The sequence below is a fragment of the Carcharodon carcharias genome, chromosome 2, assembly GCF_017639515.1.
Source record: "Carcharodon carcharias isolate sCarCar2 chromosome 2, sCarCar2.pri, whole genome shotgun sequence".
NCBI classification, from domain to species: domain Eukaryota; kingdom Metazoa; phylum Chordata; class Chondrichthyes; order Lamniformes; family Lamnidae; genus Carcharodon; species Carcharodon carcharias.
Window position 1 is genome coordinate 42,295,149 of NC_054468.1, and position 23,050 is coordinate 42,318,198.

Here is a 23,050-nt window from a genome sequence, read left to right on the forward strand (position 1 = left end):
CCATGGAAACGTATTGGTCGACATGAACCATTAAATTGAATGCTTATTAATATAATGGATAAAATGTATTCTAACTAATAAAGCTCTGGCAGGCGACTTCTCTATTACACTACTCATGGGTATTCTGCTTCTTTGTCTGGGGTCAGTTTATGACCTCTGCTTAGTAAATGCAGTTCTGCCTCATGGGATCCATTCCTAAAGCGGCCCCAAACCACAGCGAAGAAAACTAAATTAGCAATGGCTTTAACTCCAGCAGGCAGTTGCATATTTTAATCTGCGTGTCCTGCTCCTGTTCTTAATGTTGGGAGATAAACATTGTCCCTCAGCTTGGTTTCCCCACTACATTTAGGTGGGGGAGGGGAGGTGGGTGGACACTCCCGCTGCGGGATTTTTAGGACTGGGTTCTCACTATAGAAGACGCTTGCAATTTAACGGGTCGGGAGACCCAAATTCCCCACTCGCTACAAATCGGAGTTCAAGTCCCCGTTTTAGAAATCCGAGGCCGATTCCCCTTATCCCCTGAATAAGGAAATTGTTCTGCACTCTCAACTGGAAAACTGTCAAATATTGTGAGATTTGTGTTTTTATAGGAGTTAACAGTGATACTTTATTAAGTTGCTGTAAGTTGGTCACTTCAACAAATGTCATCGACTGGAAGAAGCAATATTTGTCTTCTCGATTTAAAATGCTGCTCATATTTCATGTTGTGAGGCGGAATGATGCCGAAAAGGGGTTTTATTGCATCAAGAATGATATCGCCTTGCTTGCAAGAGTAAATAAAAACTCTCTTTCATCCATTATAACCTCTGCCTATCTAACTCAGTACATGCCTTACCTGTCCAACCGTCTGTGTCTAGATGTTTGTAAAAGTAGCCTTATCTCTAAAATAAACGCAAAATACTGCGGATGCTGGAATTCTGAAATAAAAACAGAAGATGCTGGAAAAACTCAGCAGATCCAACAGCATCTGTGGAGAGAACGACAGAGTTAACGTTTCGAGTCTGTATGACTTTTCCTCAGAGCTGAAAAAGCGTCATACGCACTCGAAACGTTAACTCTGTCTTTCTCTCCACAGATGCTGTTAGAGCTGCTGAGTTTTTCCAGCATTTTTTGTTTTTGTTTTAGCCTTATCTCTATCTAGCTGGAGATCTATTGGCTCCATGTCGTTGCTGGATTCTGCACTACACATGTGGCTGATTCTCTTGAGTCTTTGGGCGTTCTGATAGCTGGAACCAAAAACCTTCGTTCTGCAGTTTGCTTTGAACCTTGAGACTCGGACCTCGATACCGAGTTAGTGTGCTGCGAGGAGTTACACCACTGGACCATTTCCTCAGCCACTTAACAATTACTTCATTTGATCTGTGATTGCATTGAACAGCTTGAAAAGCATGTGTCACATTTCGAAGCAACTTTCTTCTGTTCAACGGTTTCATTGCAGCTTCGATATTATTATAATTATTTATGGAAAGATTTAAAAGCAAAGCTCTACTTGCCACTAAATGAAAAATGTTCAGCCCCGAGACCTGCAGTCATTTGCAATTCAAATGATGTTTCAGGGCAATTGAGTTTGATTCAATTAGAGTTAGTAAATAATAATTTTGAAAGTAAAAGCCTTTTGGCATTAAAGCAATTTGGGCTAAGCAGAAAGCTATTTTGTCTATCTAATCCCCCAACAAAATCTTCCAGCACTTCGTGGAGGCTGAGAGATCACCCTTGGAGTGAGCAGTGATCCTCCCTCCCCCATTACTTTCACCGTATTTCAAATACAGAATTCAAATCTTAGCATTACAGACTGCAGATAATAATAATAAAAACCGTGTTAATTATTGGAGCCGGGAAGTGATTTTGCCACCTGCTGTTGGATCTTTGAAAACATGTTGTTATTTAGTAATAGTCTAAATGGAAAAGTCCTGGGGCAGAGCCATCAAACAATTCTCTTTATTTTTTGGGCTGAAGAGGTGCGTTTTCTCGATGAGTAAACACTAGATTCCGGGCTCCTGGAGTTTAGAAACGGACGTGGAAACCATTATTTAATATTTGCCCGATTATCAAATCGCATTGCGGGACGTTGTTGTGACATTTGCACCTATGATAACTTATTGTGCATCATTTCGATGGCAGTTCTTTTGTTCGTTTTCAGATCGGACCAGGAATCACTGAAATTTCGGTTTTGTTTTAAGCTGTTACGGTGGGGTGGGGGGGGGCGGCTGAAATCTCACACATTTCAGTGACTCCAAGCATTTATCATTAAGCCCATAGACATTCTACAAAACAGCAGGAAGTGCATTGGTACTGCTCGCCCTGCAGTAGTGGGGGGTGGGGGGGGAGGGGGGCAGCAGAACTGACGTCATAATTTACAGCCTTGCCTCCAGAAGGATCCCAAATACAAGAAATCTGTGGGAATCATTTGACCAAACGTCCTCATGTTTCCGGAATCAGCATAAAGCGATTGCTATAGGATGAAAAGATTGCTATAAACAGTCATTGACGTCTTCCGCTATCTAGGATTAGGCCAAAGCGTATTTTCATCTGCAACAATTTCCCAGATGTAACCAGCGTTTAATGACAGTTAATGATAACCCCTCCGCATGGATCACTGCTGATGGTGTCTCTTAAATCAAGAAATAGTCAATTAACCAAAAAAACAATTAACGTGGCTATAATCATGGGCTTTATGAATAATGCATGCCATTTTCATAATTACAGCTACAGATTGGATTTCGACTAAATGTGTCCAAAACAGTGGGTAGCTTGAAGCAGTAAAGTTTTCTATTATGTGTTTACTACATTGTAAATATTTATAATTTACTATACAGTGTTCCAGGAGGAACTATCAGCAACATGTTCCGTATATGAATTACTTCGTGTTGGTAATGACTGATATTTACAGTAATATTACTTCGAACTATTTTCTGATACTCGTCAGGGCGGGTGCAGCAATTAATTATAACTGCACAGTTTGTAATTCAACGGGGGACTGTCCCTGAAGCGTTATGCGATGACACACAATCTCCAACTTGGGTCAATGTAAAGAAAAATCTAACTATCTCATTGCTGAGGTCCTGACATGCAGTCATTTTCCTGGAGGGCGAAGACAATTGGTCTGTTTTTATTAATATACTGCTTATAATTCAATCAAAAAGTTGATCGATTTTTTGAAATGTCACTGTGAGACTTGTTTTCTCCTCCTAAACTTTCACTCTCTTATTTGAGGAGCCACTAGGGTAAGTTTGCAATAAGACAAACCAGCTAAAGGACGAAGCTCCCGCACTACAAACTAACCCAAGTCTGATACGTGAAGTGCCTGTGCACTTCAAACCTGTGCGGTTCAACCCATTACGCTCCTGCATATATGATGCTGCTGCTGTTTTTTCGCTCTCTCTCTCTCTGGTGTGGAGTCCGGGGTTGTGCAATCAACAGGAGAGTGAGGACCTGTCAATCATAGCGATCTGTACTAATAAAGCTGCCGGCAAGCTCCGCTAGGTAGTGCCAGCTTAGCTCACACACTACCTGGATTTAAACGGGCGTTCCTTATGCTTGGCAGATTCACAGTGCGGCTATAGCAACGGCGTTTCTTTTGTGATGTGGGGTTAGAACAATTCGATCCTTTCCCATTTCCTGACTAGGTCGGCCAGTCCGATATTGATGTAGTTGCCGGAGAACATGGAGAAGACCTATTCTTTGACAGCTCACTACGACGAGTTCCAAGAAGTTAAGTACGTGAATAAATTTAGCTCCGGGACTCTGCACAATGGTTTAAACCTCCACCTGAGCTCCCGCAAGCATGACAGGAATGGTAAAAGTAGAAAGCGAGAACTGAGATGGAGCAAGAGAGAGATCTGTCTGCTTTCTGGCTTAGTGTTTGCCACAGGGCTATGCATCATTCTGGCGAGCATGCTGGTCCTGAAGTATTTAGCATCAGAACAGGAGAGTCACTGCCGGGAGGACTGCAGCCGCAAGAAAACCTTTACGAAGGCGGCCAGGTTAATTGCAAACAGCATCGACCCCACCATAGATCCGTGCAAAGATTTTTACACTTTCTCCTGCGGGGGGTGGCTCAGAAGAAATGGTATCCCCGAGGACAAACTCAGTTACGGGACCGTCACTGCAATCGCCGAGCAGAACGAAGCAAAATTGCAGCGGCTCCTGATGCAACCGGTGAAAAGATATTACAAGAGGTCTGCCGAGAGGAAAGTCAAGCAGTTTTACAAATCGTGCATCAACCTGAAAGAGATAGATCGGCTAGGAGCGAAACCCATGCTGGACATTATTGAAGCTTGCGGAGGCTGGGACATCACTGGGAGCTGGAAGAGGGCGGCGCGGAGTTTTGGTGAACTTTTGTATAAAACGCAAGGAGTGTACAGCACAGCCGCCTTCTTCTCCCTGAATGTGAACGTGGACGATAAAAATTCTTCCCGGAATGTGATCAGAGTAAGTCTTGTGAGATGTGTGTAAACAGAATGGAAGACACAGGTATCCTGCACTAGCTCGCTAAACGAGACCGTTTTCCGCCCTTCAGTCAATTAAGGGATGTAAATAGATCAAATGTAATTAACTGCACACGTTTAATAGTATTGGTTTAAGTAAGTGCACATATAATATCTAGGGTATCCTAATACTCAATTTTTTGACAAAATCTTTCATTGGGAAGGTCCATCATAATACTGTGGCGGATAAATCTGACTGAATAAACGATATGAAAACGCTAAGAGCGGAAACAGGACCAAGCCTGTACTCGAAAACAGACCCAGTCACATTGTGCTCAACATCACAGGTTTTTGATTACAGTCTTGAGACAAATACATTTCTAATTTGCTAACTAAACTCCATTCTAAATTGCTCTACCTATTAGAACTCTTGCACAATAAGACTAGTTTAACCTTTATCTCAAATCTAATTTATCCCACTAACTGTGGGCAAGTTACTAGAATCTATTATTAAAGAGTCTGAGCACGTGGACAAATATGAACTGATCAGAGAGAGCCAGCAAGGACACGTGAAGGGGAAGTCAGTTCTAACAATCTAGTTGATTTTTTTGTGGTAGCGGTATCTAAGGAAGTGGTTATGCATGTTATATGGAATTCCAGAAGACATTCAATAAGGTTCCACACAAGAGGCTGTTCTCAAAAATGAAAGCACATGGAATTGGAAGTAATCTATCACCAGGCTGGGGAACTGTTTAGGAGGTGAGAGAGAGAGAGAGAATATTGGGTATGTGCTCAAACTGACAGGATGTGCCTGGTAGTGCGTCCCACCACGCCCCCCACCCCACCACCACCACCATCCCCCCCAACCCCCAATGATCTATACCAAAACCTCAGCTTTTGGCTATAAATGAATTGGACAAAGGAATATTGAGCCATTTACAAAGTTTGCTGATGCCACCAACTTAGCTGGCATTGTACATGGTGTAGATGGAAGCAGAAAGCTGTAAAGGAATATTGAAATTTTAAGTGAGTGGAGGCTGATGTGAGGTCACCCAGATGGAAGAAAGAAACATAAATCCGAGTACTTCTTAAATGGTGAGAAACTAGGACATGTAGGCAAGTAGAGAGATTTAGGGATTCATGTGCAGTCATCAATAAAATCTAGTACGTAGAAAAACAAGTAAATAGATTAATTTGATGTTGATCTTTATCTCATGGGGGTTATAATACAAAGAGGTAAAAGATATATTACAGTTATATAAGGCTTTGGTTAGAACCCATTTGGAGCTTTGTATTCAACTCTAGGCACCTCACCTCAAGAATGATATCTTGGCCTTGGTTAGTGCAGTGCAGATTTACTGAAATACTTAAAGGGTTAAGTTATGAGGACAGATTGCATAGGCTTGGTTTATATTCGTTTGAGCATAGAAGATTAAGGAGTTACCTAATTGAGCTCTTTAAGATGATTAGAAGATTTGATAGAATAGATAAATTCTGTTTCCTCTGGTGGGGGAGTCTACAAGAAAGAGGCATAACCTTAGAATTAAAGTTAGACAGTTCACGGTCATATCAGGAAGCACTTCTTCATAAAAAGGGAACCAAAAAGGCTCTTGATGTTGGGTCAATTGAAATTTTCAAAACTGAGATTCCTAGTTTGCATGAAGAGCAACAGGTTTGAGGGGCTGGCTGGCCTACTCCTGTTCCTAAATACAACATCAATCTTCTTCTATTTCAAGATACAAGCATTGTTATAATTTTTTTGGGTGGGGGGGGGTCGGTGGGTGGGGGGGGGTAGTGGTCAGACACCTTTTAATCATTAAAAAGCATAATCTTGGCACAGATGAGTTTGGAGAGCAGCTTTTGATTATAGCTGTTTATCATGTGGGGGATTCAGAATGTAGGAGGAGACCCAGCTTCAGTGGATCATTAGGTCTGAGAAGTGACCACTCCCTTCCCCAGACAGAACACTCTGTGTAATGCAGCACAACAATTTCACATGGGTAAAATTTAGTGTCTAATTGACATGAAGTAACAGTGCGGCAAAATATAACTCACAAGCACAATAAAAAGTAGACCTTTGCCCAACAAGTGCATCATGAAAAGTAAAATAAAATCAGCCAAAAAATATAAGTTATATACAACTTCCTTCCTATTGCTTTTAGTTCAATATTAGCTGAGCCTTTCTGGCTTTCAGACTATCAAATATCCAATGGTTTATTTTGCTTTGTGAATTAAGCTTCAGTTGAATAATTTGCATCATAAATATAAAATAATTATTTTAATGTAACAGCAAACTGTAAAGAATGTGTGCCTACTGGTCTCCATCAATTGTAGGGGAAGTAAGCATATTATTAAATTATGTATACATCCTGGATTCTCGGCCTGGTCCACATTTCAACTGGTTTCCACCTGTGATAGATTCTTGTTCCTTTACACTAGGAAGCTACCAACTTATCTTTGCAAACGCTGTGGATAAAATGGATTTTTTGCTGGATCACAGAAATGAATCTGTCCTGCCCTAAGACCTATTCAATAATCTTTCCTTAACTGCCTTTGGGTTGCAAAGAATCATTATGACCCAATCAATTATTTTCCCCAGTTACTACTCTCCATGTCCTGCATCCTTTGTAGCTCTGGTCACAACCTGACCCAGAACCCACTCTCCTTGTCCTAGATCCCTATCCTAGGTACCAAATAAAAACTTAGATTTCTTTTAGCCCAGGTTTTGAATCCAACCATGCATTCCTAGCTCCAGCTGACTTTAATCTCTTTCTCTCAAGAATAACTTTCCCTCCCTTTGGTTGTATCTCCAGTCCAACAAAAAAAAAATACTCTGCAAGTTACCAGCCTAATACTTGCTGCAACCTCTGCTCAAATATCTCATAAAAGTTTTTTCTTTCTAATCATAATCTTGCTCCCAGCAATATTTTCGTCCTGTCTCATACAACATTCAGGTTTCAAGTTGTCCCTTTGCACAAGGTAAAACCTTATAAAAACTTCACAACTGTCAATATTCAACATTAATTAACTGAATCTGCTGGACCATCATTTCTTAAACACATCATGTTATCAGTTCACTGCAGAGATAAAATGTATTATAGCCTGAAAAATGAGTAAGCAGGATAACATATAAGAAAATTAAAGTGTCATATAAATTATAGGACATCGGAAATCATTTGACATTAACTTTGTTGCATTCTCCAGTTGTGAGTTATTAGTTTAGTGACATTTGTGTCATTAAATGAGTCAAACATGTGCCATGTAAGGAAAAGCAAGGAACCAAAGCTAAACCGTCATTTGCAAATTAAGAAAGACCCTTAAGAACAAACAAATTCTACAATAAAGTTGATTGTTAAACAAATTTGCTTCAAGTCAAAAAAAAAAACTTGCATTTATATATCATCTTTCACAACTTCAGGATGTCTGTGTTTTACGGCCCATGAAGCAATTTTTTAACTTCATTGTCTACCATTTTTCCTACATTACAACAATGTGTGCACAGCATGATCCAACAAATAGCCAGGTAATCTGTTTTTACGATATCGGTTGAGGGATATTTGTCAGGACATGGGGAGAACTCCCCTGCTCTTTTTATTCATTTGTGGGATGTGAGCATCACTGGCAAGGGCAGCATTTATTGCCCATTGTGAATGGTCCTTGCAAAGGTGGTTGTACGCCCTCTTTTTAACCACTGCATTCCATGTGGAATAAGTACACCGACAGTGCTATTAGGGAAGATATTCCAGGTTATTGACCAAGCAACTGTGAAGGATCAGTGATATATTTCCAAGCCGGGATGATGAGTGACTTGAAGCGGAACATGATGGTCCTGCCAGGCATTTACTGCCCTTATGCTTCTAGGTGAGTAGTGGTGATGAATTTGGGCAGTTTTGTTGAAGGAGACTTGGTGAGTTCCTACAGTGCATATTGTAGATGATACACACTACTGGTACTGTGTGCCAATGGTGAAAGTGTGAATGTTTAAAAGGTGGATAAAGTGCAGATCAATTGGGCTGCATTGTATTGGATGGTGTCAAACCTCCTGAGTGTTGTTGGAGCTAGACTCATCCAGGTAAGTGGAACATATTCCGCCACACTCCTGGATTCTGCCTTGTAGATGGTGGACAGGCTTTAGGGAATCAGGAATGAGTTATTCACTGAAGAATTCCCAGTCCTTGTCACAGTATTTATATGGCTGGACCAGTTATGTTTCTGGTCAATGATAAGCCCCAGGATGTTGATGGTGGGGTGTTCTGTGATGGTAATGCCATTTAACGTCAAGGGGGGATGATTTGATTCTGTTGTTGGAGATGGTCATTGCCTGGCACTTGTGTGGCATGATCAGCTCTTGACTGAATGTTGCCTAGATCTTGCAGCATGTGGGCACAGACTGCTTCAGAATCTGAGGAATTGTGAATGGTACTCAACATTGTGCAATCATCAGTGAACATCCCCACATTTGACCTCATGTTGGAGGGAAGGTCGTTGATGAACAATCTGAGGATGATTGGGCTGAGGACATTAACTTTAGGAACTCCTGGAGTGATGTTCTAGGGCTGGGATGATTGGTTGCCAACAACAACAACCATCTTCCTTTGTGTTAGGTATAACTCCAACCAGTGGAGAGTTTTCCCCCAACTCCCATTGACTTCAATTTTGTTAGGGCTTCCTGATGCCACACTCAGTCAAATGCTACTTTGAGGTCAGAGGCAGTCACTCTCACCTCATGTCTGGAATTCAGCTTGTAAGGAATATATCTTTTTATTTTCTGTTGGATTGTGAATTGGGATTGCATTGGCTGCAGTTTGAGAGACATGTCCACTGGGACAGGATAAGAGATATATACAATATTGTAGTCCTGGAACAGCGTGCCATGAAAGATAAGATGGTGCTAGAAAGGAGTCCTGGACCAGTGAAGCTGCCTAACAACAGCATTTTAACTGGCTCCTGGCCAGGCGACCAGGGTTTTGTGTGGTAGCAAAGCAACAAAAAGCTCTTGGCCTGCAAAGAGAAAACACCTAAAATCTGTTTTTCATCATATCTCTACAACCTGCTCTTTCTCTGAGGAAACCCCTGTAAAAAGGAAAATGGGAAAACCGCTGTTAGAGACATTAAAAAGCAAGTTCTCTACCAGTGAACTAAATACTGAAAGCCTCCTCGTATCATCAACAAAAGCTGAAAGGAATTTGGAAGACATCAATCAAAATCAATCCATTGAATCTTGTACTCCAGATTGGTGCTATTAGACTGTTTTATCCCACCCTTAAAATCCATGTTTTGTGTCTCTTATGTGTGTGTCTGTGTATGTGTTTTAAGAAGGAGGTAGAGTCTAAGTTATAGTATTAGAAGTTAGAGGTTCATATTTCTTTTGCCACTAGTTAAAGACAATTTGTTAATGAACAGTTATTTACTTATTAAGTTTACAAACGTGGTGCTTGTATTCCGTTAACCTAAATTAACCAGTTAGGTAGAATTGGGGCAATCTGGTGGTTTGGTCAAACTTTTCACATTTGTCATGGCTCAGGGAACAGTGGGGTTTGATATTACAGTGCACCATCCCCAGTAAGTTGTGACAAGCTTTTTGGTCCATGTTTGGACCAACACTGTAAGGAGGTCTAGTGCTGAGTGGCCCTGATGAGCATAAATCTCTGACTTATGAGATTGTTAATAACTGTATGGACCTATGATAGAAAACACTTATAATTTTTCTTTGACAAGACACAAAGGAAAAAGAATATTGAAACTCCATGCACAATTTGGCAGTGCTTCCCAAACATTTTCAGGGTGTGACCCCATTTTAAAGCCTCAGACTTTGTGTGATCCCCCAGAGTGAAAATTGTGGAGGTAGGGGGTGAGGGAAGTGTTGGTGAGCGGGGATGTGTTTTTTTTATTCATTTGTTGAATATGGGCATCACTGATTAGGCCAGCATTCATTGCCTATCCCTAATGGTCCTTGAGGAGGTGGTGATGAACTGTTTTCTTGAACGGCTGCAGTCCATGTGGTGTAGTTGCACCTTTGGTGCTGTTAGTGGGAGTGTTCCAGGATTTTGACCCAGCAACAGTGATGAACGATGATATATTTCCAAATCAGGATGATGAGTGACTTGGAGGGGAACTTCCCATATTCCCATATGTGGTAATATTCCCATATGTCTGCTACCCTTGTCCTTCTAGATGGTAGCAGTTGTGGGTTTGGATGGTGCTGTCTAAAGAGCCTTGGTGAGTTCCTGAAGTGCATCTTGTAGATGGTTCACACTGCTGCCACTGTGTGTCAGAGGTGGAGGGAATGAATGTTTGTGGATGAGGTGCCAACAAAGCGGGGTGCTTTGTCTTGGATGGTATCAAACTTTTTGAGTGTTGTTGGAGCTGCACTCATCCAGGCAAGTGGGGAGTATTCCATTACACTCCTGACTTGTGCCTTGCAGTTGGTGGACAGGCTTTGGGGAGTCAGGAGGTGAGTTACTCACTGAGTTAGCCTCTGACTTGCTCTTGTAGCCATAGTATTTATATGGCTAGCCCAGTTCAGTTTCTGGCCAATGGTAACCCCCAAGATTTTGATAGTGAGGGGTTCAGCAATGATAATGTCATTGAATGTCAAGGGGCGATAGTTGGATTATTTCTTGTTAGGGATGGTCATTGCCTGGCACTTGTATAGCGCGAATGTTACATGCTACTTGTCAGCCCAAGCCTGGAAATTGTCCAGGTCTTGCTGCATTTGAACATGGACTACTTCAGTATCCAAGGAGTCACGAATGGTGTTGAACATTGTGCAATCATCAGCGAAATCCCCACTTCTGACCTCATGATGGAAGGAAGGCCATTGATAAAGCAGCTGAAGATGGTTGGGCCTAGAGATATTCAGCTAGAGAGGGGTTTAAAATTATTGGGTTTGCCCTGAAAAAAGTGACCACCCACCTTTTTACAGGCTGCAGTTATTGCAGCAATCAGGCCTTAAGGAACAGACAGTTAAGCCGTACACATCGACATATAAAAAATGAACATTTCAAGGGGCCTCACAGCTGTCAAAACTCAGGCCGAGCTCCGCTGCTGACATTGCTGCATCAGAAGTCATGGCCTCAAAATCAGAGGCAAGCAACCTGATGAAAATATTCAATGAGGGAAACCCCCTGGGAGCAGGTTAGTCACCAGACCACCTCCCTGGGCTGGTTTTTGGTTGGGGTTGGGTTTGAATTTTTTTTACAATTTTACTTCTCACGACACCCAAGCCCATCCAGTTTTTGGGTTTAAAATTCCGCATTGTGTGAGGGAAGTGATGCCTTTTGGATGAGAACTTTAACTGATTCCATTGCACCATTTGATAATGAACCCAGAGGTTCTCCTGGTGTCCTTCAACCAGGGCCACCAAAATGAAATTACCTGGTGATTCCTCTCACTGCTGTTTGTGGGACAATGCTTTATGAATTGCCTGCTGTCGTGAATGACTATGAAGACATTTCAAAAATAATTTATTGTAAAGTGCTTTGGAACTTCTTGAGGACATGATAAGTGCTGTTTAATATGGCTTTCCATCTCTATCTACATGTTTCCATAACACTGTATGTACAAGTTATACACTTGGTTCAGTAAATTCAACATGTTTGCTATTTAGTAGAAAAATATCTATTCAATAAACTTAATTATGTTTTTTTAATTAAGGGAGTGTTACATTTAAAGACTTTTTGACCATTTTTCCACTGGAAATTTTTCCCAAATCTTATGAAGTTTTGTACTTTAAAAGAAATGTCCCCATAATCATTCAAAATTTATTGCTAGAAATCCTAGGTATATAAGACGCTAATGAATTAGCTTTGATGTTGTTTCCTCATAGACTGTAAACAATAGGTAATTGTTAGCTTGTCTCAATAATCGATAAACACCTCATACCCATTGTGCTGGGAAATCACTGGCCCAGCTGTTTACACAGGTCTTCCCATTCAAGCTGTGAACAGTGAGAATTGAAAAACACAGGCATAAGCATTGAAGCAGAATTTTTGATTCAGAATACAGATTATGCAAATAAGAGGTTATCAGGTGGAAAAAGGCTATCAAAAGATTGAAGTGCAGAGGAATATGCTCAAATTTATTTTCTTTGAGTCAAGTAATTTGTTACAATAAAAATGCTGGAAATAATCAGTAGGTCTGGCAGCACCCAAAGATAGAGAAAGAGTTAATGTTTCAAGTCAATGATGAAAGATAAAACCCTGTTTCTCTTTCACCTGCTGCTTGACCTACTGATTACTTGCGCCATTTTCTGTTTTTATTTCAGATTTCCAGCATCTGCAGTATTTTGCTTTTGTAAGACAACTTGCTGACTGAGGGAAGCATAATTTATTTGACATGATTTTTATTTTGTATTATTACATGAAAATAAGTTGTACTGAAATTAAGTGAATCTGGTTATAACTGTCATTCTCTATGTTCATCTTCCTTTGAAATAAAACAGCTTATTGATTTGTATCTGGCCTCATCTCATCACATGTTAGCTCTGTCCATCTTCAGAGAAACTGAAGAATCACACATGCAAAACAGACAAACTGTTATATAACAGAAGATATTAAAAAGTATAAGACAATATGAATCAACTCCCATAAAATCAAGACACTCAGACTATTTAATGGAGCAACTGATGCCATGAATCCAAGAAGGTATTTATGGTAGATTCTTCATTTGTAAGATGGGGCTAGGATATATTTCCTTAACTACCTTGAATCCTCCTGATCATTCAATGTGAATGTCCTCAAAAGAAGCTCCGCCAATTGTAAATTGAACTAAACACATCACTGTATTAAATAGTTGTATATTCTTTATTGGGGTTATGGATTTATTAGAATTGGAGGTTTATCAAGATAGTGCGTTTATCAGGTTACAGACTTATCAATCCTGTGAGTATGACGTTTAAGGAATTTAGCAACTTAGAGCAGGCAGAGAAAGGTTCTGAGCCAAACACAACAATGTTTAGGAGCATCATGACAAGTTGTAACTTTGTACAGAGATTGATATATGTTGGTATCCTGCGATAAACAGCACCAGTTTGTATACAAGGCAGGATTTGTAGGTGGTGATGCAACTTATTTAGTAGGAGCTATATGAGCTCTGACCTATCTTCCTGAGTGCATATGCATGGCTAATGCCCTTGAGGAAAACTATGGAGGTTGCTCAGGGGAAAAGTGACAAGGAATGAAGTTGGATTTTTCTTGACTGATTCAAAACATTATAAAAAGTGGAATAAGAAAGCAAGCTATGAAGAGCAGAGTGGTGTAGAAAACACATGTATTCCTGCCTCAGCGCTCCACACACACACACTGTGAGAAAGAAAAGATTTTAGTAAAGTTTTGAGTTACATCATACTGATAATATGTGAGATTGAAGAATACTCTTAGCAGCAGCTCCCAGCAACCCCAACTGCCCATACAAAATTACAATCTTATTCCAAAAGATACCAGAGGTAAGTTTATTTTCCATTTGTGAAATGTTTTCCTTCAATCACACTGGTAATTTTAATCTTGTTCAAACTTACACAAGATAATAAGATACAGAAAAGAAAGGCCATTTGTCCAAACTCAGTTAATTGATTCAGAAAAACCTACATTTTCTGCATTGCATCATCTAAATGCCCGTTAAATAATTTCAAGGCTTGCCTCTACTATTCTAGTAAGAAGTTCATCTTAAATGTTGCTTAACTCTTGTGTGATGAAGAACTTTCTTATATCAGTCCTAATGTTGTATTTTGTTCTCGAACTGGTTTTCACTTGCCTAACTCTCCCAGTTTCAGTTAAAATTGTGTTCTGTACCCTTTTCTATTTTATATACCTTTATACTGTTACATCTCAACTGACTCAGTTGAAGCTGAAAAACCTAATGTCTTCAATTCTTCTTAATGACTCAGTAATCTGATGCTAGGAATCAATTTTATGACTCTCCTCTGTGCCACCTCCAGGGTTTGAATGTCTGCCTTTTTTATGTTTCGGTGACTATATTGAACTCATTATTCTTGATCTGATTTAAGCAGAGCATTATACAGTTTAAGCATGACTTCCTTTGACTTGTAGTTTACGGTTCTGACTATGTCAGCCAGCATTTTAATTGTTAAATGAGAACAACCATTGCTGTAAATACACTGCAGGTAAATCAGCATAAATAAAGAGAAAAGCCAGGTTATTTTGGGTGTGTAATGCTCTGTTACAACCCATCTTTTCTCTTTGCAGTTGCTAACTGATCTGAAATGTATTTCCTGCATTTTCTATCTTCATGTTAGGTTCTCAGGATTTGCAATTTTTCTTTGATACTATTTCCATTGTTGAAAATTGATTGTTAAGTCTACTAAAGCTCTAGTGCCAACTTAGCTCACTTGGTTGCTTCAGAATTAAAAATTTGTGGATTCAAGCCCTATTAACCTATTTGCATGTAAAACATAGCCTGACGATTCAGAGTCGTCAGGATTGCTGCATTATCAGAAATATTGTCCTTCGGATGAGATGTTAAATCAAGGCTCCTCTGTATTTTCTGGTGGTTAAAGATCACGGTATTCAAAGAAGAGTTGAATTCTCCTTGTATGCTGACCATCCTTCCTCTTTCAAGCTAAGCCAACAAAACAGATTGGCCATTCATTTGACTGGTGTTCGTGGGACATAACTGTGTGTAAAATGACATTTTTTAAATATAACAGTACCTGCATTTCAAATGTGATTTATTGTCTATAACATGCCTTGGGACATTTCTGAGAGATGTGATGAGGTGTTATATAAATACAAATACTTTCTTTCTTGATCTCTTAGTCAAGATGTACTTATGTCAAAAAGCAGTACGTGCTAGCTTAATTAATAATTTTAAATCTGAGGTTGGTAATTTTTTGCTAGTCATGTGTATTAAGAGATATGGAGCCAAAGCAGCTAAATGAAGTTAGCGTGTAGATCTGCAATGATCTTATGGGATTTGGACATTGCTTTTAAGACCAGCATTGCCCATCTAGAGTTAGCATTGAGAAGATGGTAGTGAGCTACCTTCTTGAATACAACTCAGTTACTTGCTAGGCCACTTCAGAGGGCAGTTTCAAAATCAGCCACATTGCTGTGGGTCAGAATAATATAAGATATAGGAGAAGGAGTATATCACATGGCCTCTTGAGCCTGCACCACCATTCAATACAATCATGAATAATCTTCAGCCTGAACTCAATTATTCTATCTCTCTCCATATCCCTTGATTTCCTGAGAGACCAAAAATCTGTCTATCTCTGCCTTAAATATATTTAACAACGGAGCATCCACAAAATGGAGTGGAAATGGCACCAATGTTAATGTTTACCCTGCAAGCAATGTGCAGGGTCCCTGCCCGAACCCTGTGCGAAATGGACATGGATGGCTATAGCTGAACAAGAAAGTAGGTTTGAAGGAAAAGTGTAAAGATGACTAAACTCAAAATAATGAGTCTAAATGTCAGTAACCTGGGAATACAAATCAAAGGTCTCCAGGAAACAAAGTGGAAGGGCAGCAAGGCAAGATAAATTGATAGTGGATATAAAAACTTCACTATCATGAACAGGATGGGAGAAGAAATGGTGTTAGAATAGTCCTAGGTACTAATAGTATTGTAACTCCCTCCCTAATAGCACTGTGGGTGTACCTACACCACATGGATGCAGCAGTTCAAGAAGGCAGCTCACCACCACCTTCTCAAGAGCAATTAGGGATGGAGAATAAATGCTGGCCTAGCCAGCGACACCCACATCCCATGAATGAATAAAATAAAACTAAGTGAGGAAATGAAGGACAAGGTGCCGGCAGTGGACAGAATCAGTAACAGAATTATTAAAGTAAAGCTAGAAATCAGGGATGAAATGTAGAACACGGTGAGTCATTCTGCACCACAGAGCAGGTGTGGACCAGAGGAGAAAGAAGAAATCTGGGAACAGATGGACAACACAATATAAGCAATACCAAGCAGTGACGGGCTAGTGGTAGCAGGTGACCTAATGGACATGTGAGGAGAGAAAGAGCAGGACACAATATCATTCAGCTGCTGTGGTAGTACTTGAACTCATCTCTGGATTGCTTATCCAGTAACATAACCATTATGCTGTCATATCCCCTACTCCTACTTCTGTTCATAGGTTTTCCAACTGCTGCTTCTAGTTTTGTATCATCTGTGCATCTGAACAATTTCTGCTGAGTTTTTGAATTCAGATCAGTAATGTATGTTAAAAACAGCATGGGACACCATCACTGATCTATGGGCTACTCAACTCAGCACTCCTCCTCCAGCCCAGCGATAATTTTCTAACATCTGCTTGCTATTTCGTAACATTCATTAAATTTCTTAGCCTTTCCCAGAATCTTTCTTTCAGCTTCAGATTTCTGAGCAGAGTTTTGTCAATACCTTTTTGGAAATCTCCATGCACAACATTGTGCAGCTTTTCTCATTCCACTTGGGGTATCACTTTCTCAAAAAACATTAAGACAGTTAATCAGGCAGCTCTTCCCCTTCTCAAGCCATGTTGGGTGCCTCTTTCATAGTTGTTATTATACAGGCAAGCCTCAGCTTTATTCTTGTTTTACCTAATTGATGAATAAACCATCCCCCCCTCCAAATAATTTTCACTTGAGTGTACCACATCTCATGCATTGGTGATGTGCTACTCAACAGGCTGGCTGCAATGAGTTGAGGCTGTTTATTGAATTTATGCCAATATTATTTGACTGCTGTTTGCAATGCATACAAGAAAGCAAGAGAATTTTCCTGGGAAATAGTAGCAGCCTCAGAATCACACACTAATGAAAAGGAAACTTCATTTAAATTCTGCTATAATACTGACACATTGCTGGTGGTTCTTCTGAGGAGCAAGACTGCATGTGAGAAAGTGAACAGAAGTGGTGGGTTCATATAATAAGGGCACACTCTTGTGGTATTTGGATCAGGCACATGGGCAGGATCAGGCAGTGGGTAGCATCTCGGAGCTGAACCAAGGTACAGGTCCTCTTCTGATTGAGGTTGGATCATGGTGGCACTTGGGAATACAATTGAAACAGGGCCATGAATCTTCAGATTTAAAAAATTGTTGTGATAAATTAACTGAGACGGTAATAAATAGAATGATGAATGTGACCATACTAAACTATTTCAAACAGTAACAACAGTTAGTGGTTACTGCTGAAAAATAACCAGTGGCAGATTTAAGTGAGAACTGATTAATTTGGCTTCAGCGACGTATTGATCCAACTTTTGCCAGATGTATATTTTGTGCCAATGTAAATTCTTGTAAATTCATGTAAATCATATAAATTCATTAATTTCTAAGTGTGAGTTTTTTTTTGGAAGATAATTCAATTTATTAAGAACTGTCCAACTAGATTGATTCCTGAGATGAGAGGGCTGCTCGATGAAGAGAGATTGAGCAGAATGTGCCTATATTCCCTGATGTTTAGGAGAATAAGATGTGATCTCATTCAAACATGAAGCTGTAAAAATTTGTCTCGGGCAGCGGCACGAAACAAGTGGTGTCTAATCAGCTGCCCATTACCATCAACATTGGATTTCAGTTCCGTTGCAGAGAATGCAATTAAACATCAGGTGCTGCATGTAATGGGTGGCAAGTCTGTTTTGTGCCATTGCCCAATGGGAAGTTTTACCCCACAGAATTCTTAGACGGCTTGACAGAATAGATACTGGGTGGCTGTTTCCTTGGCTAGAAAGTCTAGAACTAGGGGTTATAGTCTCAGTATAACAGATCAGCCACTTAGAACTGAGATAAGAAGAAATTTCATCACACTGAGGGTCATGTGCCTTAGTAATTATCCGTCCTTGAGGGCTTTAGCCATTCATTGAATACATTCAGCGGAGAATTTTCTCCCCATCGGGGAGATTGGGCGGGAGCGCAGCCGATCGCCACCCGCAATCAGCTGCGCGCTGCCATTTTACATGGGTGGGCCAATTAAGGCCCGCCCAGCATGACATGCACCCAGAGCTGCTATGCACTCCCTGCATGCTCCCTGTGTGGCCGGGAAGAGGAGGCTGTGTCGGGGCTTACACTCTTTAGCGCATGCACGCGCAAGAGCGCAGAAATCTCTCTGAAGCACAGAGCTGCCTCAGGGAGATTAGTTTGAATTTGAACATTTTAAATAAAGAAAAAAAATAAGACATCCCCTCACGTGACAGTGTCACAGGAGCTGGGACCTGTGTATGAATTTTCTTGAAAATTTTTATTAAAATTTAAAAACCTTCATGAAACCTAATCCCATCCGTGAGTGGGGCTGGCAATTCATTGAAATCTCTGTTCACGTTGGTGGGACTGGAAGATCCTGCTGGCATGAGGGACTGGAAAATTCTGGCCTAGGGATATTAAGAGATATGGGGATAAGGGCAAGAAAGTAGAGTTGCAATCCTGGTGGAAATATTTAAGTATATAAGGAAACAAGTATATTCACTCTTGTGCATATAATTAGCAGACGAGAACCTTTACAAATATTATGATGAATAGATTATAAAACCATTAATGATACATTTGTTTCCCTTCAAATTCTCAGTTACAAAAAGAATGCTAGATTGTAGTTACTTTTGTAAAATGAAACATGTTGGGCAGAATTTTCTTGTCGATGTGTGGAGACACGCCCTGCATGCCAACGCATAAACCGACACATGGTGACGTCAGGTGTGCATCTCAATGTCACTGTATGTCATTCCATTCTTTCATTCGGCAGATGCGCGCCAGCGGCAGCTGCGCGAGTGCCGAACTGTTAAAGGCCTGTTAAGGCCATTAATAAGCCAATTAACCAAATTGACAGGGCTACCTGTCCAATCTTAATGTTGGTGGGCAGGCAAAGAGACCAAGTGGCCTTCGTATTTTTCATGAAACCTCATCCATGGGTGGGATGAGGTTTCATGATGGGTTTATTAAATTAATAAATATTTTTGGAACATTTCATAAACATGTCCCAGTTCACGTGATGCTGTCACATGAGGGGACATGTGTAAATTATTTTTTACCTTCTTTATTAAAAATTCTTATTATGAATTTAATCTCCCGGAGGCAGCTCTGTGCCTCAGGGAGATTTCTGCATTCCTTTGCATGCATATGCAGGCCCCGACTCTCCCTCCTCCCCCCACCTGCACAGGTAGCGGGTCACGCTGGGCGGGTCTTAATTGGCCCACCCACGTAAAATGGTGGCGCGCAGCCGATTGCGGGCGGCAATTGGCTCCGCACCCATTCCCGACTGGTCCTCTCAACAGGGAGAAAATTCTCCCCATAATATACTTTATGAATAGCAATCAAAAAACTGTTGTGGTACATGCAAGTGTTAACGTAAGAATATAAGAAATAAGAGCAGGAGTAGGCCATTTGGCCCTTCGAGCCCAGTCTGCCATTCAATGAGGTCATGGCTGATCTTCTTCAACACTATTTTCCTGCACTAACCCCATATTCCGTGATATTTTTAATATGTAGAAATATACGAGCTCAGCCTTGAACATACTCAATGACTGAGCTTCCACAGCACACTGGGGCAGAGAATTCCAAAGATTCACAGCCCTCTGAGTGAAAAAAATCCTCCTCACCTCAGTCCTAAATGGCCTGCCCTTTATTCTGAGACTGTGTCCCCGGGTTCTAGACCCCACAGTCAGATGAAACGTCCTTCCTGCATCTACCTTGTCAAACCCTGTAAAAATTTTGTATTTTTGAATAAGGTCACCTCTCATTCTTCTAAACCCCGGAGAATAAAGGCTCACTCTATTTAATCTTTCCTCGTAATACAATCCCTCCATCCCAGGAATAAGTTTAATGAACTTTCATTGCACCCCCTCTATGGCAAATATATCTTTCCTTAGGTAAGGAGACCAAAATTGCATACAATACTCCCGGTGTGGTCTCACCAAGGCTCTATATAATTGCAGTGAGACATCTTTACTACTATACTCAAATTCTCTTGTAATAAAGGCCAACATACCATTTACCTTCTTAATTGCTTGCTGTACCTACTTGTTAGCTTCCAGTGACTCATGAACAAGGACACCCAAGTTCCTTTGAAGGTCAACACTTCCCAGCCTCTCACCATTTAAGAAACACTCTGTATTTCTATTTTTAATACCAAAATAGATAACCTCAGATTTCTCCACATTGTATTCCATCTGCCAAATTTTTGCCCATTCATTTAACCATAGTGTTGTAGAATATTTATAAAATATCAATTTAATTTCTTCTGTATGACTAGAATACCAATATATTAAAATGGCATTTAGGAAGAAAAAAAATAAAAATGTACTGTGTTTATTAAAATAAGTTTCTCCAGCAAAAATGTAAATCCAAATCCATTTATGGCATTCATCTCCATATGCAGACAAGTGGGTCATTTGCTAATTATGGAACATCGTTCAATCTTCACTGTACATTTAGCATCTCCATGATAAAATCTACCTGAACCTTTATAGTATGGACTTTAAGTCTAGATTTCCAAACATTTCAATCTAATATTTGTAAGTGCTTCAGTTTTGCATATTGCTGCCACTACATGGAGCATTAATGACGTTTGGGACTGAGACCAGTTAAGCAGCTAATTAGCTTCTTGATAAATATGAAACTAGTATAATTATAGGTCTGCTGTGATTGACCAGCTTTTTGTCATTAAAATACTCAAATTCTCATTTCATGAATCTGACAGAAAGGAAAACACTCACTAGTTGCCATTTTGATTAGCAACCAATAAAATTTAGAATAAAAACAGAATAAAAATGTTCTCTTTACAGAGCAGAATTTTGGTTATTTGAATATATCTGCACTATCACATATTAATGTTATCTCGAGACATTGACATGGTTAATGTATATTGTATTCCCTCAACCAAACCAATGACCATTTGATATAGTGTCACAATGTGATAAGCATCAAATTTTTTGAGACAAAAACTCCAATTAAGATATACAACGGATAATAGGTTTTAGTTCTAGTTTGGTTTGCAGACAAATAAGGTATAGTTTTGCAATGTTCTTGTATTTATTCCTGGTCATGTTTTGTTTAATCTTTGAACAGTAAAACTGAACAAATGTTTTTGCTGCTAAAGCCTATGAGCACATAGTCAGAAATATAGGGTCCAACCAATTGCTGGTCTTTTGAATATTCACTAACATTAATTGGTCTTGTTTCAGACAGCTCCTTAAAAATTAACTGAAGGATTTTTTTGGAGAAAAGCCATAATTGACATTTTAGATAAATAAAATATGAAAGTGAAATTAATTTATTACAATGTTTTATAGATTGACCAAGATGGACTCACACTGCCAGAGCGTACACTTTATTTTGGGCAAGATGAAGAAAGTGAAAAGGTAAAGCCACCATGAATCTTCTCGGTATGTTAAAACATAAACAAAATAATCAGAGGAAAACTACAGATGTCACTTTAATTCAGCTGTGGATAAATAGGTATACAAATCAGGTCAGATTGTGCTCAGATGTCAGGTTAATACGATACTGCATTTCACAGAATCATAGAATTGTTATGGTGCAAGAGGAGGCCATTCGACCCATCTTGTCTGCACCAGCTCTCTGAGCATTTTAATTTTGCGCCAATCTCCTGCCACTTCCCCGTAACCCTGCACATTGTTTCTATTTAAATAATCATCCAATGCCCTCTTGAATCCCTCAATTGAACCTGCCTCCACCATACTTCCAGGCAGTGCATTCCAAACCCTAATTACTCACTGTGTGAAAAAGTTTTTTTCTCACATCACATTAGCTTCTTTTGCAAAACACTTTAAACTGTGTCCTCTGGTTCTCGATCCATTTACAAGCAGGAACAGTTTCTCCCTATCTGCTCTGTCCAGACTCCTCATGATTTTGAAAACTTCTATCAAATCTCCTCTTAGCCTTCTCCTCTTCAAGGAAAACAGTCCCAACTTCTGCAATCTTTCCTCATAACTGAAGTGTCTCATCCCTGGAACCATTCTCGTAAACCTTGTCTGCACTCTCTCCAATGCGTGCACATTGTTCCTATACTGTAGCGTCCAGAACTGTGCACAGTACTCCAGCTGAGGTCTAACCAGTATCTTATATAAGTTCATCATAGTCTCCCTGCTTTTGTACTCTGTGCCCCTATTAATGAAGCCTGTTTGCTTCAGAATACTGTATGCTTTAGTAGTAATACTGTACACTACCTGTCCTGTCACCTTTAATGACTTATGTACATATACACCCAGTAGAATAGTATCCTTTATTTTATACTGTCTCTCCATGTTCTTTCTAACAAAGTGTATCACCTTGCATTTCTCTGCATTGAACTTCATCTACCACCTATCTGCCCACTCCACCAATGTGTCAATCTCCTTTTGAAGTTGTACACTGTCCTCTTCACAGTTTACAATTCTCCCAAGTTTTGTGTCATCCGTAAACTTTGAAATTGTCCCCTGCACAGCAAAATCTATATCATTACTATATACCAGCAAAACCCTGGGTACCGATCCCTGGGGAACTCCACTACAAACCTTTCTCCAGCCTGAAAAATACCCATTAACCATTACTCTCTGTTTCCTACCCCTCAGCCAATTTTTTACCACTGTCAGCTACTGTCTCTTTTATTCCACGACCTATAACTTTCCTCACAAGTCTGTTGTGTGGCACTGCATCAAATACCTTTTGGAAGTCC

General features: G+C 40.0%; 1 protein-coding gene across 2 annotated transcripts in view; it reads left to right on the plus strand.

The window, feature by feature from the left end:
• The first annotated feature begins 3,504 nt into the window (after positions 1–3,504).
• Positions 3,505–23,050, plus strand: part of LOC121272638 (endothelin-converting enzyme-like 1) — a 101,627-nt gene continuing 82,081 nt past the window's right edge. For both annotated transcript variants that reach the window (XM_041179330.1, XM_041179339.1), the window contains exons 1-2: positions 3,505–4,431; positions 21,666–21,734. In XM_041179330.1, coding sequence (XP_041035264.1) covers positions 3,664–4,431; positions 21,666–21,734 — 837 coding nt within the window. In that variant the 5' untranslated portion in view covers positions 3,505–3,663. The remainder of the gene's footprint in view (positions 4,432–21,665; positions 21,735–23,050) is intronic.